Source organism: Calonectris borealis, chromosome 1 (genome assembly GCF_964195595.1).
Source record: "Calonectris borealis chromosome 1, bCalBor7.hap1.2, whole genome shotgun sequence".
Taxonomy (NCBI): Eukaryota; Metazoa; Chordata; class Aves; order Procellariiformes; family Procellariidae; genus Calonectris; species Calonectris borealis.
The window spans coordinates 41,304,404-41,321,147 of record NC_134312.1 but is presented as its reverse complement, the minus strand read 5'-3'; the positions used below and the strand labels follow the sequence as shown (position 1 = coordinate 41,321,147).

At 42.9% G+C, this 16,744-nt stretch overlaps 1 protein-coding gene across 1 annotated transcript in view; it reads right to left on the bottom strand.

Annotated features, from left to right (window-relative positions):
- Positions 1 to 14,033: 14,033 nt before the first annotated feature.
- TPH2 (tryptophan hydroxylase 2) overlaps positions 14,034 to 16,744 on the bottom strand; it is a 45,859-nt gene continuing 43,148 nt past the window's right edge. Inside the window, exons 9-10 of the mRNA XM_075150052.1 lie at positions 14,582 to 14,715; positions 14,034 to 14,493 (exon numbers count right to left, since the gene is read on the bottom strand). Of these exons, the coding sequence (XP_075006153.1) occupies positions 14,319 to 14,493; positions 14,582 to 14,715 (309 nt within the window). The 3' untranslated portion in view covers positions 14,034 to 14,318. The remainder of the gene's footprint in view (positions 14,494 to 14,581; positions 14,716 to 16,744) is intronic.

Genomic DNA, 16,744 nt, shown 5'->3' with positions numbered 1-16,744 from the left:
GGACGAGCCGGTGCAGAATCACCAAATGCAGCAGTTGTACTGTGGAGGCTCCTACTGTAAGCGCACGCCTTGGGCACTCAAGAATCTGCACTGGCAAGCTGTTAGTTTTCACCTATAATTACCAAAATGGCTTGGGATCTGCCTGTCTGCGAGACACTTCTCTCCCCAGGTGATCAGACTCACAGTGGCACTCAGCGGATGCACTCAAGCTGTCGCCTTGCCAATTTAAGAAAGAGCAGGACCTGCTTGCAGTGATTTTGCTGGAGAGCCTCCGAGCTTTGAGATATTTTCCCTTAGCTTGAACAGAAAGGAAAAATTCCCTGGAATCTCTTGACTTTTACAAGTACCCCATAAAATCTAACAAAGCTTTTGCAGTGATTATAGCAGTGGTAAAGAGGGGCCGTGCAATCAGTATTTGTGAGTTGGACAGATTATTGTTTATCTACATTTCACTACTCAGCATTTAGTCTGTAAATAAAAAGGACATCACTGGTTTATGCATCCAAATCGGCAAAAATGAAGGACTGTATCTTTTTTGAGAACCGGCAAAGAGATTTTACATTTCAGAGTAGGACATGAAAGCCCTCCAGATTTTTATTAACAAAAGAACCCACAACCTACTATTTCCAAACAATTCGCCCACAGTGTTCAGATCAAACACCCAAACTATCAACACTGTGGGAACAAAAAATGTACCTTGAACTTAATTTGGTTCATTTTTTTCCTTTGTAAAGCACCACACATCTTAGCCTGATATTCATTTTGCCTACAACTCTCTACCTGATTTACACTCATATGCCAATGTACCTGCTATCAAATTTGCTCACACCATTTCCTTGTAGACCCCAAGAGCTGAGCATAGAAAGTTAATGTTGGTAGTTTAATGCCTTGAGAGGGAGCGTTAAAAGCTGTTCTCCTGGCATCAAATTAACCCCAACTTGTTTGAATATAAAGTATATAGCAAGGGGCGAGTCCTTTGATTCTTGTCAGATGGGTGAAATATGCCCACATGTACAGAGATTGAGATTAGCATGAATTTACATAAAACTGTGTGAACAATACCGATCTGTGTGGATGAGTGGGCTGTATGAGGGAATACAGGCACACACACTGCCCGCGGGCACTCACTATTTGGTAGGAATGGTCACGTTTGTTCTGTGTGATGGATGAACAGCAGATTAACTGACAGTGTTTTGACACTAATTTTGGAACAGAGCCTTGAAATTAGGTGAAGTCTAGATAATGGGGTCCACGAGATTGGGGATATGAGCTTATTGACTCCAGATAACAATTTTCTTAGTTTTTACCCCATTCATAAGGCCTTATCCTTGGTGTAAGTCCTACTTCACCACCTCCAGAAGTTCAGAGAATGAGGTCCCATCTGCGGCTCTCTGGAAGCTCCCCTAAGCCAAGAGAGTTCCAACACCCTCAGAGCAGGGCAAAGCGACCTGGCCTTTGGACTTTGGGCTTTGACACCCAAAGCACTAAGAAAATTCTGATCTTTTAGTCCACAGTGGGAGGATCTTCACAGGATTTCTTTGCTGAGCTGTAGGAGCTGTTAGACTCTTAACTCAAAGCTGCAGCTCACTCTCAGGAATAAACCACCGTCTAGTTTACAAACTAAATGAGCTACAAGTTGCTGCCTTCTTTTGCAAAATTGCATTTCTCCATGCAAAAGTTTGTTTTACTTTACATGATTAAGTTTGCTTTAACCCATTTATGGGAGGTCAGAAGAGATCTTATCTGTCAGGAACAGAACTTACTGGTCAATAATCGGTGATTAATGTCTCAGGCAAATGCATGGAAGATGGTCATAGAAGAAAACATTAAGCAGACAGCACTGTGGATCCTACCACAAAAATAAGATGCAATGTGCAACGTTATCCACATTTGGCTGTGAAAGAGGTGGCAGGGCTTCTGATGGCACCATTATTACAATGTATTAGCAGCATTTGTAAAACAGCCTGGTCACAGTGTCTCAGCGTGGTTGAGGCTGGAAGGGATGCCTGGAGATTGTCTAGTCCGACCCCCAGCCCAGAGCAGGATCAGCCAGAGCAAGTTGCTTAGGGCTGGGTACTGTCGGGTTTTGAGTGCCTCTAAGGACACAGACGCCACAACCTCTCAGGACAACCTGTGCAAGTAAATGTTGACCACCCTCACAGTAAAAATGTCTTTCTTCTGTTCACGTTCCATTTCCTGTACAGCAGCTTGTGCCCATAGCTGTCACTGGGCACCCCTGAGAGGAGTTGGGCTCCTTCTTCTTCATCCCCATCTCCCATCAGGCACGCATACCTATCGATAAATGCCCCCAGACCCTTCTCTTCTTAAGCTCTCTTGGCCTTTCCTCGGCCACCAGATAGCCCAACCCTTCCTTGTGTACCGATCCCACAGCAGGGTCACCTCTCCGAACGAGCACAAGATCATTTGACAGTGCCAGTGTCTCTGTTTGTGACACCTGCCCCGTGCCCCACTTTGCTCCACTGTGTGCAGCACCGGCCGGTCCAGCCCCCAGTGCCCCGCTGGGCCCCTGCCCCGTGCGGGGCCTCCCCGCTCCCCGAGGTGGGCTTCCCTCCCCCTCCTCCTCCCTCCGGGACAACATGGCTGCCAGCCACCAAAGCAGGGCTCTCACCTCGACAGGGTCGGTGGGTGCTGGGAGACACCCTGTGCTGGAGTACGAGGGCTTCCACACGAGAGGGAGGAGAGGAAAGGAAGTCCTGGTGCCACCCTGTGCCATGGCACCTACCACGGGTGTAAAACCCGCCTGCCTCACCAGACCAGACAGGGAGCAGGAACTAAAATGCCACCCGTCCTTTGCAGGGGTATGGCTGCGTTTCATGGTTTCACGATACCCGTGGCTCTGCCTCCTCACGCTCCCGCACCCGCTTCAGCCCTGCGATGTCACTCGGGCCAGCGTTTTCCTGGCCTTGCCCCGAGCGAGCGACTGACCTCCAGGGACTCGCACCGGGAGAGGCCCCCGCGTCCAGCCCGAGGACGTGAACCGCTCCTCGTCGCCAGCGGTTCCCTCGGGTTAATTACCCCCCTTTAACACAGCAGCTGCAATTTTTTCAGGATTTTATAAACAATGCCTGTCTCCTTATCTATTGAAGTTCCAATCTAGCCCCTCATCACCATACTTTCCGGGCTGTAATTATAACATTATTAATGGTTATCTATCTTCTGTGAAGTAAAGTAATCTTGACTACACCAGTTAATCAATACTTGGACAAATGAACTGAGCTTTTCCCTGGGCTAGGACAAGTAATTGTAATTATGAGATGCGATCAGCTGGTGAAGTACGGTTACTAACACATGCATCTGGCAGAGAGGTGAAGTTTTAACTATCTATCAAAAGGCTCTGGTTTCACAGAGACAGTATTTCTTTTAGTCTAGTTAAGCACTTGTCAGAAACCATTAGCTATAGCTAATCAGTTATCATCCTTCTGAGGAATGACAAGCAAGGGTCTAGTGGAGTGACTATTGAGATCCCTTGCTGGCACCATTGTCCATCTGTCCGTGCAAGCACCGAGCAGAAGGCATCGCATTCGCAGGGCATCAAAGGGAAAAGCATCGGAAGGCGGAGTGGATACAGACCAAAGAAAACAGTAATTTACTGCAAGTCTTGAACACTTTGAGGCATCTGGTAGTCAATATGGGTTAGTCATGTTATGTTTGCTCTGTTTTCTGCACGAGAACCGCACGTGCAACTTCGCAGAACCCTGGGCAGCAATTATGACATAGAAGACCGTGGAAAAATCTGCTCGGAAAATAATATGGCCTCTTTCTAATTTACGCATACATACATACGCACGCTGAAAAACTGTATTGCTTAACTGAGGAGCCACACACAAGAGCAATTAGGGCAAATGGCACAGAAGGGAAGGAGGGCAATAAAATATCAGTTTGCTTGTTTGCTTTAATCTTCTGAAAAGACTAGGTTAGATTAGTTTTTGTTTAGGGCTTTAGGTTAGTTTTTGTTTAGAGCTTTACAGATCCCAGTACTGGGAAATGTCCAAGAGCAAAGGACGTGTGCGGGCTGCAAGCACTTAAGCAAATGTGTGAAAGTAGATATACTGTCTGTCATCTTACCACAAAACATTTTTTAGGAATCTGCAAGAAATAAAGATCCTTTCTGCAGTAGCAAAGATGAAGTCATCTTCTGAAAAGGAAACATGAGTCACCTTTCACCGTGCTGTAGTGCCCCAGGAAACTGCGAATAACGTTGCAAGAGGGAATCACAGAGAACAAATGCTGTCTACAACAACTTCTGGTGTGAGAGTGCCAGGGAGGCTGGAAGTGGAGCAGTCACTCTCCTGAACTTGGTGGTGCTGGAAAGGGAAGGTTTCTGTTTGCACGACTTGCTTACCAACAGAGGAAAGAACACTTTTTCCCAGTTTGTAGTTTCTTTCCCTTATTCTATGCCCAGTAGAAAGCAGAAACTCAGGAATTTAAGGGAATCCAGAGAAATCTGTTGTAGCTCCCCAGTCACAGGAACGGCTTTGTGCAAATTCTGCCCAGACTTACTTTAAGACAGCCCTGGGGCCACCGTGATCTATACTTCTCAGCTCAAAGAGTTACCTAACTGCAAAGGATCATCACAGCATGGTAACTCTTCAGGCAGATTCTTCCTGCTCCTCCAGATATGGGATTTATTCCAGAGCTAAACAAAATGGCAGGTTTCACTTAGATTCAGACCACTGCCAAGGTTTGCCTGGAGCTTGCCAAGGTCAGAAAGATTCGGGGTGAGAGCCATCCAACCGAATGGAGACACCTAGTAATGCTACATTTGCAGTAACTACCCAAGGCTAACTTTAGAGAGAAAAGCACTCACAGGTTACATTTCACACCATCTTGAAGTAAAAACCTCATAGGACAGATTTGCCCCTATTGCCCCTTATTGACTCCTGCAATCCAAAGGGAATGCTGCATTCCTCCATTTTACAGGCAGTGGATTAATTGTACCACTGCAAATCCCAGCCATGAAGCCAGTACTGCTGGCTTACCCAGCAAACCCAGGCCCAGGGTACTGCTTCCAGAAAGGGCAGTAATAAAATCACCCAGAGGCTCAGAAAACATTTAACCGGGCACCTATATTCCAGTGTCATTGAGGGAGGTAGCCCTGGAATTCAGGATTCTCCTCCTGTGCATGGACAGAGGTACTGATAGTTTAGGATTTATAAGAAACTAACAAAAAAGGGCATTTTTTTCCTTAATATGCTACGATTAGGTAACTCCAACTCTTCTGCTATTGATAATCTTAAATCTCTCTCCCCTGCCAAACTCCTGCTTGTTTTTGTCTAACCTTCTGTGCCTTTTCCATTATACCTATAGGAAAAAGGCAGATACTTTCCCTCTGCTATGCAGAGTTCCCCCTTGGGTCTCCAGAAACAATGTGCAAAACGGGTGCTATGAAATTCATGCTCTTCGAGTGCTCTGAAGCCACTGACGGGTGCCATTCCCCACAAAGCAGGTCCCCTCCGCTGCCCGCCCTACCTCCTCAGCAAGTTCCTAGATTTCAGCACCCACATTGACTGCTGCTGCTGCCATCAATTTAAGTGGCTTTCAGACTAAAAGCATGTTTAACATCAACTTTATACTCATTGTTTATGGTGAGCATAAGGGGGAGACTCAGATTCTACCAAGAAGCGACAGTCTTATCACCATCTAGCAGAAGGGGCTGCAACAGGTAGTTGCAGCTACTGACTTCTAATTTTGCTTATATTTTAGCTATGTAATTTGAAATAAGACTCCTAAATCCTCAACTATGCAGTCTGTTACTCTTATTAATAGCCTTCATAGCCATCTTTATAGCCATCGCCCTCTTCCATTCAACCCATTGACTCTCACTGGATTCTACTGAATTTATACTTTGGGACAGGGATTGCCCTTTTACAATATATTTGTCCAGAATCTCCTTCCAAATAGCCCTGATAAGCACTAATGTATCATAAGTAATCAATATTAACAAGCAGCTAATTTCACTCTTCTGGAAGGCTATTCCTAGACTTTCCCTCATTCAAATACTCTGAGCCCACGAGCAAGAAATGTATGCAGTCAGGGCCGGCTCACAAACATTTCCAGATTAAAAACTGAAACTCCTTATAGTCCAAATGATTTCTGTTCTCAATAAAACTGGAGTTAAAGGCAGAAAAACGTCATCCTGTCTTGTAAAGCAGCTTAGCACATTTACCAAACGCCTCTGGGAGAAGCATCCCGTTTTCACCAGAGCTTTATGTGGCCAATTCAGCTGTAACAGTTCTGGCTACTTTACTATCGACGATTTGACAAGTGGACTCCAACAGGAAATGTTTTGTGGTTTTCTTTCACAAACCTGGATGGGGAAAACATTAAATAGAAATTGAAAACCAAGTTCCATTGGCATTTTTCTTTTGGACCTATTTTCCCAGGGAATTTAACTTCATTTTTAGAGGAGTGTTCCAATAGACCGCTGGAAAGATAACACTTGCTTCATTTCCCTTCCCTCCAGCCTTAAACAACCAGGATTTATACAGTTATTTTTATTCTTTTCAGATACCACAGCCTTGCCTGTTTATAAAATGTAAGAGGTAGACAGATAATTGTACTATTTCACTAGTAAACAGGGAGCTGAATATGAAAGTGAGCTCAGAATTGGAAACCCTGTCAGAGTGTTGGTGAATCATTGTATGAAACAAATTGTTCACTTTCTGTTCAGTCCATTAGCTACAAGGATGGAAAGAATTGCTCTCACAACGCATAATGCTGCAATTTCCTACATTCACTTAGCACTTCCCCTTTCCCTTCTGCAAATCAGAGGCATTACATTTGAGATTTAATTCGCTCCCTCTAACCACGTTTTCATTCCCAACTCCGACAAACCAAACTATCGCTCGGTGAAAATGCAACAGCTTTTACATAGCATTCATGAATACAGTACTCTTCCTCTCCTTTGGAAATAAGGTAATGCCAGGAAAGCACAAGGAATTATATAGAGGCCCCTGTGCCTATCCAGCTGCAAAGAGCCCCTCTTTTGATTCTCCTGAGCTTTTGGAGAGATGTCATATCAAAACTGAACCCACATGAACCCCATGTTGTTTGTACGCCAGATTTTGTGCTGACATTGTGATGAGAAAATCAATACTTGCCTACAGGTACCACACGGTTGCCCATGCCCTTTCCTTGTGTTTGTAAGTCTGGGAGAGCTGTTGACATTTGTAATAGTCCCCAAGTGTTAGGCTTCCTAAGCAAGCTATTTAAAGCAATTCTGCCTCTGAAATGGGGCAAGGAAGATTGTATTGGTACAACTAAGAGCCTTAACTGTCCTGGAGGGCTTCACTCCAGCAATAAGACAGGCAGAACTTACTATCCCAGGCAGACCTGTGTGCTACCCCACTGTATTCATCCTGAGACCTGCACTAGGCTGCCCGCCTCTGCGTGGCAGCGTCCTGCGGGGAAATAGCCCTGGGTGTGCACAGCAGCGAGAGCTCACGCGGCTCTTCAGACCCACGGTTCGGTGTTACTGCCCTCAGAGAAGAGGGGGGCTACACTGGACAGCTGAGAATGACCACCTGCACAGTTTCTGCAGGATGACTGCGATGGGAGGGAGGCCTGGAAAGGATGACTTTATTGTCTATGCCTGGTATTTACAGGGACGGTGCTGGTGGGCTTCTACTGTGCACTTTTTTCAAGCAGAAGCCAGGTATGAGAAGGAAAGATTTGAAAGAAGACCTATGAAATACAATTCTTGGCACTTTTCAACCTCTCTTTACTACCTTTCCTGCACATATGACAGCATATGTTAATTGAGCCCGCTACAGACATCCACAGACAAAGCCTGAGGAGTTGCTCTGTAAAAAAAGGTCGCAGAAGACAAACAGTGGTCATTTGTGGCCACAGGAGCAGCTAGGAGTGGAGCTCTTCTCTGGGGCTCGGGTGGCTTCTTAACTTCTGCCCCTGACAATTAGCATGGGCCAAGAGTCTTCCCTTGGCTGCACGAACCATGCTGACCAACACTGGGAGGAAGAAATGAGATCTCAGAAAAGCTCAGACCTCGTTGCTTCTGCATCTTCTGTGCACTGCATTTTTATTCTGGAGATAACATTGCAAAAGAGGCTTTTAAAAAATGCCTGCCAATGAAATAAGGAACAGGCCCTGCGTGCCTGACTTACGGCTCTAGCTCCTGCTCTAGCAGACACAGATCCATCTCAGAAAACAGTGGCTGGATTGAGACCTGGAGGTAAAATGTAGCCTTTCAGTCTAGCAACTATGAAATCTATTTTGAGCTACTTCTAACTGAACTGACTGGCACTGGCACTAAAATGCCTCTTGGAACACGTGCTGGTTTTGCGGCAGTTGAAATTTCGACTCCCCGATTCCCATCTGATGTGAGACGCTTGCTTTTTCATAACTTTACCCGCAAGTGATCTATCAGGGGTAATCATTAAAAGGGAATTCTACCAAATTGACCCTCCGGACAAATTCTGCTAGAGTGGCAAATCCACTGTGTGCGTAACCTTAAACTCATTTACCATTAACTGGCCTTATTCACATCTCTGAGTTTAGCAATTCACTACAAGGAGGGATGGTGAGGGAGGGTAGCATTTCAGGTGTACCCATCAGCTGTCAAGCCCTGGGAAATGACACCATCACATCTTCAGCATTATTCTACTTTCATGTAAAGTAGCAAGACTGGGGAGTTTGGTGGCAACAAGAAAAGCTTGAGGCAGAAAGTGCTAAGAACATCAACCATTCCGTAATTAACATATCTCTTTATAATCCCTATGGAAAAATAAAGTAGTAACACATTTCAAAAGGTATTTTGCAAAAGAAATATAAAACAAACCTGATTTAATAGGAAATAAAAGTGATTTTATTTGTGCCATGCTGGTCTCAAATCACCCACTTTGTCTCCTGTGGGGAAGCAGGGCTGTTTGGCTCTAGAGTGCTTTATTGCTCCTCTGTTATCAGAATTGTACTCACGCTGGAGCTCATGCAGAAGCCAGAGATGTAGGCGTATTTGGGTTGTGTTCCAGGTCATGTGCCAGTTTGACATGGACTAAAATCTACCTCCTGCTGCTTTGCAAACTCAGCTCTTTTCGCCCAAAGGTGGAGTGTGGCAACAGCAGCTTCTTCTCCGTTACTTTTCCCGGACATTTGAAATTTCTGACTACATTAAAAAAATGTCCACCTGAATATCCATCACCCACTTGCATTTTAAAGTACGTGACTATGTAACCCATTTCACACTTATTCCACCTGAATCATCCACTCCAGGCCAAATCCCAAGGAGATGCCAGCACTTATTTTTAGCCTCACCTTAACATCCCAGCTGTTAGCAAAGAAATATGAATTCTTACTCTAAGGTGTTGGAGGGCCTTTTTAAACTAAATGTAGTTGTTGCAAAATGTTTTGAATAGACATCACTGAATTCTGATTATTTTGTGTTTACTTACCTTTTCTCTAGGACCAGATGAAACAACACAGGTTTCATGGAGTATTTCCACTGAGGAGGACATTATTTAGCCTCCAAGCTCTGTTAAATTACAGAAATTGCCAATAAGGATGCCAAGGACATCTCTACAGCCTTCACTATGTCAGCTAGAGGGATTCGTTACTAAAATATTTGCTAGTATAACCAGAATCTCTCTCTCAACTCTGTGTCTGAAACGTACTTTGAAGCCCAGAAGAGGAATCTGTCACTGTTGACCTATTCTTCACTGAGAAGGCAAGAATTTGTCTGTGAAACATCCCCGGAGTTGGAGTGATTGATACCACAGAGCATAGGCATTATATAACAATACCAGAATTACTCCCTTTGCAAATTATTTGGAAATATGACAGTGGTTCCTACTGAGATAGAAGGGAAGCTCCCATATTTCTAAAAAGGCATAGACTGTCCTGCTGAAACAAGAAGAGAAGTTTCCAGGTTGGGGTGGAAAGCTGACTTCCTGAATGGAAGAGCACTGCATTGGTCCTTACCTGGGTTGAGCAGCAGGTGTGGTCCCCAAGTTCCCTGGCCAGCTACATCAGGGGCCTGAACTGAAGCTCCCTTCTGGACTACACCAGTGGGTTTCTTTCCCTTGGCAACCAGGGAAGTTAGGGAGAACAGGCTGCTCTGTGCCCGGATTTCACCAAGACTCAAGGTTGATGTGTGGCTGGAGCACTCAGGCTCAGGAGCTTGGATGAGCTCCAGGTTCTGCAGATTGTTCAAGGGAGCACAGTCTTCCTGACAGCCCAAATGCAGGCACAGATAGGATGAAATATGCATTTCTATTTTGTTTATAAAGTTGAGCAGCTTTAAACCTTGTTCACAAAAAGGACAAATGCTGGTTGCTCACTATCAGTCTTCTGCCTCTGGGTAGCTGTAACTAGCAGGTAACTCACACAGAGAGCTCTCTCAAATGGCCTATGAACTTAAAATAGAGCACCATAGCCAGCATTTGGGGCTACACTCAGACTATGGATCCTATTCATTCCCTAAGGGAGGACGGGAAGGTGAAGAACTACTCTTTAGGGTTATTCAAAGACTGAAGGAGGAGGCAGAGGAGCAGGTGATGCACAAATGCTCCACAGTGGTGGCTGTTGACCATTACTGCTTTTGTGAGCCAGCTGGAGCCCTTTCACGAGGAGGCTGAAGCCTCTTCCAGGCAGTCGCTCTAAGGGACTTCAAGACTTCGTAAGCCTCTCCCCTGGTCTCAAGACGGGACCGACTGTGCTAACATCATTCCTGAGAGATAGCAGCCTAACCTGTTCTCTTAAAAAATGATGGAGGCTCTGCTGTCTCCCTAAGGCAATCTGTCCCCCATGTTTCACTGTTACATAACTTAATGCTCCTTTCCTGCAATTTAGGTCCATTAGCTCTTGAGGCCAGAGAACAGTTTGTCCCTTCCATTTTGCAGCTATTTCTATGTGTTTGAAAAAGGTTATCACGTCTCCCCTCAGTCTCCTCTACTCCAAACTAAGCAATCCCAGCTTCCCAGTTCATCACACAGCAGCCAGGCTGCTGCTGGCTGGTGATAGCTTTCAGTAACTGCTGACTGGGCTGGATTTGTACCAGCAGCCTGCAGGTGAAAGCCTTCAGCAGCTTTAGCTCTCTGAGCCAGGCTGTCCTTTCAAAGATGTGAAACTTTCTTCTGTAATCCATTACAGCGCATCAGTAAATATACATTTATATACAGTAAATTTCTGGAATTTTCTCCATCACGTCAGGATATCATAACAAGAAGAAAGGAAAAGACACCTTATTTCATGAAAGCGCACTGAAGGGCTGAACTTAAAACAGGCTTCTAAACAGGTCTTGAAGAGTAGAGAGGGAAAACGCAATATATTGCGTTAACACCTTCCCCACTCCATCCCCTCTACCGAACAAATAACATGAAATGCATGAACCATGTCTTGGTTTGCAAATGAAACTTGGTATTTGTATTTGCTGCAATGTCTCAGAGTGTTGTTTTTCATTTTAGACTTTGCATGGTAGTAAACACTGCAATGCTTTACATTCATTAAGCTTGGGCCCATTTACTCTGTGCAGGCAAAGCAAGTGCATATATCTCAGACCCATAAAGCATCAGTTCAGAATTACACAGGAAATAAATGAGCCTAAGCCAGAAGTCCAATTTCCAGAGTCCAGCTCACTAAAGCTAAACAAGCACCTTAGATAAATATGGCCTATTTTAAATGAAACGTTAGTGTAATTTGATAACTGTCAATAATTCCCTCATTATGCCTAAATGAGCTTGTCATCCAAGGAGATTGCTGCATGACTGATCTTAATTTGCTAATAAAAACCACAGAGAAGAATTTCAGCTAAGCTGGAACTATTTGATTCATAAAAGTGCAATAGTGCACTTTTTAAAGCGTTCCTTCCCAGTCCTGGCTCCCGACTGGCTGAAGCCCAAAGCCAGTTTGCTCTTCAGCCTGTAAGAAGGCAGCTTTGCTATGTAAGAACAATGAGCAATTGTCTCTCTAAATCACTATTATTCCTTAGCCCATTATATTTAATTTATTTTTAATCATGTTGTATAATAGAAATAAAATCATTGGATTAAGCATATATCTAGCAGCAGGAGCCCATTATGCTTTGACAATGTTCTGTTTCATTGACATTATGTCTTCATTGTAGACAGTTTCCTTGCCATCATTAGTCCTAAAACGACTATTAGATTTCAAGGGTTTCTCCCTAATCCATAATAAGATTTACTTGCTAACAGCACAAAACAAAACAAAGATATGCTTCTATTGTTTTACTGCTGTGGAATTCTTATTTTAAGCTATTCAGAAAAGTCAAGAATAAATCCAGATATTAAAAGTATTTAAAGTTTTCCTGCGTAATTCTGATTCAAGGGAAAGCCTCAGTAACTTTGTAAGCTTTGGATCTTTGTTACTTATCGTGGCTTTATTTTACTTAAGCAAGCAACAATACTTTGTCAGTTCTTGAACTGAGTAAGATCTACTATTCCTTGCGCAATGATTTTTTCAGACCAGTTAAAGCAAATCTCAGTACAGTCCATTTTGTCCAGAAAGGGCTATGAAAGGTTCATCAGATTCCATGGGAAGAAAGAGGAAGAAACTTCCATGCCACGGTTGCCAGCGATTCCTCTGTGATAAGTGCTAGCTAACAGAGTCCACACTAATATCCGGAAGTTAAAAAACTCCTCCAGCACGCTGATCCCCATGGGATAATTCAACAGCTCTTCATTTGTACCAGCGGCAGTCACAGTTAAATCTAAACCTGGGTTTTTCCACACCCTATTAACAGCAGCATTAGAATGCAGCAGGGACCATCCGGAGAAAAGAGCATTTTCTGTTATGTCATAGTTCTCTTTGAGGAGGTGGCAGATTTCCCTATGAAAATTATCCTTATAGATTGCCTCTTATTTAAGGATATGCTGGTACTAGCAAGTGGTGCTCTTTTTATGCTGAAATTGCCAGCAACACTTATGAGTATCCGCATGACTCTTTCAGCTGGGAGAACAGCTTCCATAGATACCTATTTTCCATGTCTGTAGACAAGCTATGACACTTTCACCCATACTGACATGATCTGCATAAGCCATGTGGTTTCCATTAAGAAGGGTCCATACAATATAGTCAACTCTCCATTATCTTGGCTAATAGGAGAATAGAATAACCCAGATAAAGGAAAGACATGCATAATTATTGCTTCCAGATAAGAGCCAGCTCAAATATTTCTGCACTGTGCTCCCCAGACAGAGCTTGTGCTTCTGTCAGAGCTTGCTAACTTGGAGTTTATTAACTCGGGCATTACCTGCATCCATCTGGTACAAGCTAGGCAGCTTGGGTGTCTCTATGATTTAATCACCCCACAAGTAATCTACTAACTGATAATCGTCTTGGCTATAATTAAATAACAACTTCCATATTCACCCTTTTATATGGGCTGATACTGATACAGCGTAGAGCCAGTCATGCATGGCCATGTCAAGGTTGAACGTGGCATAATGAGGAAAGGCAAATTATGCATGAAATGCAAGAGGAGTATGTTCAAAAGACAAGGGAATACGGAAGGCACACAATGATGTAGAAGGGCTTTATATTCACATCTAACAACCCAGCACTAACACAGGCACTTCCTCTCTTATTCCCAGGTAGCCCTCGCAGAGGAAGCACGCTCAGGACTGTCACAGGTAACACATGCATGAACTAGAACTACCTTTCTGCATGAATTGTCAGAGGATTTTTTTTATTGTGTTGCAATTACTCAGCCACGTTGAACATTTGCCAGTTTAAAGTTCTCATAATCTGTAATCTCCACAGACCTTTTAGTACTGATACATAGCCTTCCTGATCTCAGCATTGGTATATAAATTGTATTGTTCAGTCACAAGAGACACTCAGATATATCTGCTACAGATATATGGGCAAAACATTGTCTTCACCACTATGGAAAGAAATACAGATTCTCTTAAAGAAAATGAAAATGTTGCAAATAATTTTTTCTGGATTCTTATGGGAGGAAAGGGATTATAAAGAAATAAACTCAGACTTAATGAAATCAGCGATACCATTTCTTATACATTGAAGTGAATCATATCGTATGGAAACAAAACCATTGCCAGGCAAGTTTTTAATGGTGTACTTGTACATGACATTGTGTTGCGGAATTGATGATTATATTCTGCCACATTCCATGTTGCGTTTACGTATTAGCATTGCCTTGGTTTGTCTGCACATTACAATTAGACAGAGCTACACAATGATGCAAGCCACAGGCCAAGCTGTAAAGGGAAAATTGATGGGTTTGAGAAGTTAGCCATATCATGTGATGTTACTAGACTGGCTACAGAAAAAGCAACCTACAGCAAATCATAGTGCCACACACATCAAATCCCTAAATATCTGTTCATTTTGCTTAAAGCATCACACACAGTGTTTAGATCGCTGCGGAGGTCCTGGACAACATTTTCTATACTCCTGGTATCCTTCAGAATCTCAATGCTTTGCGTATATGGATTGAAATACACAGAGAAGGGACGATTGATTGATTTGGCGAAGTCCCTGAAAGAAAAAAGAAAATTAACACCTCTTTTTTTTCAACCGCTAAAGAAGAGAAAATTAGATTTTTGAGTCAAGGGAAATAATTCACCTCATCTTTTCTTTGGCTTCTTCAAAACTTTCTGAAACAAAGTAAGCTTCCTGGAAAGTAGTGATAAGGCATTCTTGCAAACAGGTTGTCTTTGGATCGAATGTTTTGACATTGGCCTTGTCAGAGAGAGCATGCTGCAAAATACACCACAGGATCTGTTAAACCATATTTTGATACTGCTGTGTATCTATACAACTGTTCATATATACAGCTTTTATATCACTGTGCTGTATGTTTCCCATCAGCTGGTAGCCTCTCTTGTTTTACACACAGTGGTTTTTCAGTTTGAACAGAATAAATCATTTGTTACTTTAAAAAGCTCTTTTTATGAGTCTTTTTTTTTCCCAAAAATAATTATTAAAATATTAAAGAGGAGATTAGAAATGCACCTGCCATGTAGGCATAGAGACCTAAATCTTCAGCTGGAAACAGGAAAGTCATCAAATAACCATTCTTGAAAAATTATCTCTACAACTACAAGTATGTATGTCCCCAAAATGTCACTTAACTAGCAGAATTGACCATCATCTTGGTGGGTGATGGTCTGACCAAACCATTCATATAATCTGTCCTTTACATTTTCAGGCCAAAATCATATACTATTTTCCTGACAGTGAGTTTAAGAGTGAAACTATATATCCGAAAACCCATTAAATAACGTCTATTTATTGCATGCTCATGAAATGCATTACCCTTCTGCCACGTACACCTAAGCAATAACGCTCCATACAGTACAAGGAAAAGGAAAGAAAGGAAAGGAAAGGAAAGCAAGCAAAAAATAACTAAATAAACAGGCATAGATAAGTACAGAGCAGACACTGGGCAGATGAGGCATCAAATGCTGCTACCCAGAGAAGAGATTTCCGATTAGCCTTTCTCTTCACGTGACTGGCACAAACCACTAGAAAAGACACAGAGGTTTCAAAACTGAAAATCAGGTACTGAGACATTTTCCAACACAATCTTTTTCTAGCTCCCCTTTCCACTTGAATACTTATGTTAGCTTTTGGATCTACCTTAACTTTTAGAGCACACATATTTTCATTCTCAGTGCTCTGTACAGAGTAAGGTAAGTACAAGGTAAGGAAGGAGAGTCAACTTTTTAGGTCTACTTTCAACCTTCTTTATTCCCCTAATATATATCCATAGTGAAGATGTGCGTGAAAAGCATAAAGAAATGACAGGGAGGGAGCAAATCCCTGAGGTCCGAAGGTGCCTCTTAGTTCTTTCCTTCTGCATGGACATTCTTCATAGCAGAGTAAGGTATTAACCTTGAGGTATACACCACACCTTTTATCCAAGCTCTTGCTTATGCTCATTCCTAAATCCCTGTGAAAGGCTCTGAAAATATCACACTAGCTCTCAACCTGCAGTCTCCAAATAACAGGACATAAAACAGGAACAAGAACCTCTTCCTCCCACCTCCTCTCTCTCCAAAAATAAATACATGAAAAATTAATGCATGGAATCTTAAAATGTCAGGGAATTCAGTTTCTTTAGTACATGTATCTTTCCCTTCTCATACGGTTTGCTGTTTTTAGCCAGGCACCAGTTAAACAGCTTTGAAAACAAAAATCAAAAATTGTCTGTCTTAACCAGCATCCTCTTCTAAATGGATTGCAGGAACAGGCTCACCTTATTAGCACCTGTCTACATCCCTGTTGTCTCTTTCTCCTTGCAGAGCCATGATGTCGTTGAGCGTCTTTAAATTTAGGCATTTACCTCCTATCGAAATGAAGTTGTTTTTCTTGACTGGGAATTATAATAGGCTCCCTGGGAGGTTACCTATAGATAAAAACGTCTCCTCTTAAGGTGCCTTTGTACTTCCAGGCGAGACTTGATGCCTCAAATGTCTAAAGCACAAAGTTTTAAAACTCTGAGTGGATTCAATGAAGCCCTGTGCAGAGAATCAAGAGAGTGATGTGGGCCATGTTTTCAATAGCTAATACAGCTATTGGCCGTCTTCCTTCAGTTCAAGCAACAAGAGTTCGTAGTGAAACTTCCAAATGAATCATTACTGATTCCCAGGAAAAGCCACAGTATAGGACAACTGGACAGCTTAAGAACTAGAGAACTACCCATATTGGAAATAAGCATAACAATACAGAAATGCCTCCACTCCCTGCTAGATCAAAGGTTAAGAGAGTGATTGAGGTACCTAAC